This window comes from Gnatocerus cornutus, chromosome 8, assembly GCF_029298725.1.
Source record: "Gnatocerus cornutus isolate USDA-ARS CGAHR chromosome 8, icGnaCorn1.1, whole genome shotgun sequence".
Lineage (NCBI taxonomy): Eukaryota > Metazoa > Arthropoda > Insecta > Coleoptera > Tenebrionidae > Gnatocerus > Gnatocerus cornutus.
Window position 1 is genome coordinate 1,043,835 of NC_142240.1, and position 3,560 is coordinate 1,047,394.

A 3,560-nucleotide genomic window follows, 5' to 3' on the forward strand; every position below is an offset into this window, starting at 1 on the left:
CAAGCTGTCTGATAAGTCGCACACCACCGATATTATGATGGAATGAAAAGTAAGATTTCTGTGCAATAATTTTATATTCAAATGAATTTGTTAAGTAAAGAACATTTTGTACAAAAGCATGGTGCCAAAAAATCGAAAAAATCTTGTAAAAATAACTGAATACTTTTGTACCGAGATGTTTAACAAAATTTGCTTACTTTTTGTTAGTTTCTAATAAACTTGATGGTTGAGCACTGGCCGCCAACTAAGTGGTTTTTAATGACCGAAATTTGGTCACTTAGTAGGATTCGAAAAGGGTTAAAAGCGTTCCAAGTAGAGCTGCTGGAATTTACTTGAAACGCTTTCAACCCCATTCGACTTCAGGTAATCTGGTCATACTTAGACGGCTCTTGCCTTAATGAGCATTGAAATTTCGACCATTATAAAACACTTAGCGGGCGGCTGGTACTTAACCATAAATCTGGTTAGTAACTTAATGCAAGGTGTTTATAAATGTTTCTAGCATGAAAGGTGGCTCTGAAATTTTTGTCATTTATTATTGCCGCTTTGTTTTCATAGTGATTATAACTATGTTTAACTACACTTAAAATGTCACTCACGTAAACGACGTTTCCGTTACGACTTTGTGCCCAAGTCTTTGATTTGCAGGTTTCAGACTATAACTAGAACAGTTTTTGTTTCAAAATTAACTTTGTTCTACGACTGAGGTTAACTGCAAATGTCAGTGGAAAAATCGAAACCCACATTTGTAATGGCCGGCAAATTTCTTTGCCATTTCATAGCCACCTTTGATGCTTTTAAACACCTTTAGGTATTTATTATACAGGGTTCGGCAACAGGGAAGTTTCACCAAAAATAAAAATAGTATATTGTATAACAAGTGTTGAAAATGGAAGATTTCACACAAGTTTTGCAAAATTGAGCCACGAGCCGTAGGCGAGTGGCTTAAGCAAACGAGTGTGAAATCGAATTTTCAACACGTGTTGTACACGATATTTTTCCGACGATCACAAAAATCGCAGAGTTAATATTTATTTTTTTAATTAAAGTTTATATTTTACGCTCTTCCACTTGCAAATAACGGTGCAAAAACACGTCAAGTTATCTCTGGGCAAATTAAAACTTAAAATATCATTCGGCAGAGCACCTAGCCGCGGACAAAATAATTATGCCGTTGCGCCGAAAGTTAGATACCGATAATGCCCGATCTGCGTCGACCTGTGTGCAATATAAAAACACACAGTTGGCGGCCAATCAGAGATCTCCAATTTTTCATTGCACACGGGTATGCGCTTCGGTCGTCTTCGCACTGAAATTGTTTGCAATTTGAAATTTTCACTACCAGAAAACTGTATGAAATGTGGCATATTTTATAGTGGTCGTCGGAAAATTAGTTTCTATAACAATCCAGCTTTGCAAACGTGTGCCCTTTCTGTCTTTTCGTTTTTTTTCGAATTTTAAGTTACAAGTACCGTGTAAAATGTGGCGACCGTGGTCTTGCGAAAATACTGACACTGACGTGGATATCGAAACTATCAGTGACGAAGAAAACCTTAACGCAGCATTCGAAGAGGTAAACGAAAATGTGAACATCGTAAACGACAATGTAAATGTCGTTAACGAAGATATGGACGCCGTTGATCAGCCGCAACCCAAAAAAAGGCGTCATCTTCACCCGGATGCTCAAGAAATTGTTGCAAATATCCACGAGGAATTAATTAAAATGAAATGCCCTCATCCAGTGAAAACAAGATGCACACTAACAAGAGTTCCTTATTACAACGGTGCAGAAAACTTTGCAAAAGAATGACTTTGAGAGAAAACGGTGCGACAAAAAAAGGTTTGTCAGAATCAGTGAGAATTTAGTTGTCGAAATTAAACAGATGATATACAAGATGTATACCGAGAACATCGTGCCAACAACTGCAACCCTCAAACAAAGACTAAAAGATAGCGGATACGACGTTGATTATAGTGATGAAACATTCAGAATATATTTAAGAAGTGTTGGGTTTCATTACAAAACATTAGATACGCGAATGGCAATTATGGAATCCTCACGCTTGAAAAAACTCTGGACTGAGTATATAAATCAAATCAGGAACTATCGCTCCGAAGACCGTGAAATAATTTTTTTGGATGAAACCTGGTACGACACGCATGATGTTGTTCGCAAAGACCTCACGGATGGAACCGTAGACTGTTGCTTAAAAACTCCTCCATCACGAGATAAACGTGTTATCATTTTGCATGCTGGTGGTAGCAATGGATGGGTGCAAAATAGTTTACTGCAATCAGCACGAAATATAAAGAATTGCTCTGCTGACTATCACGAGGACATGAATTATTCTTTGTTGGTTCGTACAACAATTACTTCCAAACATCCAACCAAACTCCGTGATTGTTATGGATAACGCAAAGTACCATTCCAAGCAAATTAACAAAAAACCAAACCAAGCCACAAAGAAGCAAGATATAATTAATTACCTGGACCGAAATAAGATTGAAAGACCAGAAAATGCAAAAAAGGATCAATTACTTCGCATAGTTAAGGATTTAGATGTTTGGCCTAAATATAAAATGCATAAGATAGCCGAGGAAAACGGTCATAATGTTTTGAGATTGCCTCCATATTATTGTATACTGAATCCTACAGAAATGATATGGGCTGATCTTAAAAAAAAGGTTCGCCGGAATAACTGCTCACCTAGTTTGAGTAGAAGTGTCGTCGACACAATTAGAGCTAATTAAGTTAATAATATTGGCGCCGAAACTTGGAATAATTGTGTCAAACACGTGATTGACATCGAAAATTCATATCTTTCGTCAATTCCAATGGTTAACGATTTGATAATTAATTTAAATGACGAGAGTGATGAAGAAGTACTAGACGACGGTAGTGAAGAGGAATAATTGTTACTTGTAAGTATTGAAAATTGTTATTATTATTTTTGTATTATCCATTTGTCGTGAATAAAACTAATTAAAAATCGCTACAAAATTGTCTAGACAGTCTGTATGTCAGTATGTCCTAATAAACCATAATCAGTACAATTGTTTGAGTATTAACATTGACGTATGTACTACAATACATAATATGTACAATAATCCGAATGCACTAAATAAAAAGATTTCTCAGTTATTTCAAATTAAAATGTGCTTTCAAACAGTCGTAACATTTATTAAGTTCGGACCTGTACACTGGCCGTTTCCCCGGATTACAGCAGGCCTTTGATTTACAAGCGTCCCCATCATTTTAACAATGGTACAAATTATGGTGGGTGGATATAACCTTATTTCACTGGGAATTCTTTACCTATATGAGTTTTTTATTTGGGATTCAGGAATCGTACCATAATATACAGGAAATTAAAGAGGATATTTTTAGCATGCCTGATTATTTTCCCATTGTGTGGCGGAAGACCTACGAATGGACCGGGGGATTGCGGTGGCTTTCCGGTAAGATAAATTTTTACAATGCTCTCGTAAATATTAATATTAATATTAATAACTCAGACTACCTAAGAACTAATTTATGACAATTTATATTTATGACAGGG

General features: G+C 36.1%; 1 protein-coding gene across 1 annotated transcript; it reads left to right on the forward strand.

Moving 5' to 3' along the window:
• The first annotated feature begins 1,806 nt into the window (after window positions 1–1,806).
• LOC148169324 (uncharacterized) lies at window positions 1,807–2,913 on the forward strand. Its single transcript, XM_088044141.1, has 4 exons — window positions 1,807–1,825; window positions 1,867–2,403; window positions 2,459–2,710; window positions 2,753–2,913. Exons 1-4 carry the CDS (start codon window positions 1,807–1,809, stop codon window positions 2,911–2,913), a joined length of 969 nt encoding a protein of 322 aa, XP_087900267.1.
• Window positions 2,914–3,560: the final 647 nt, after the last annotated feature.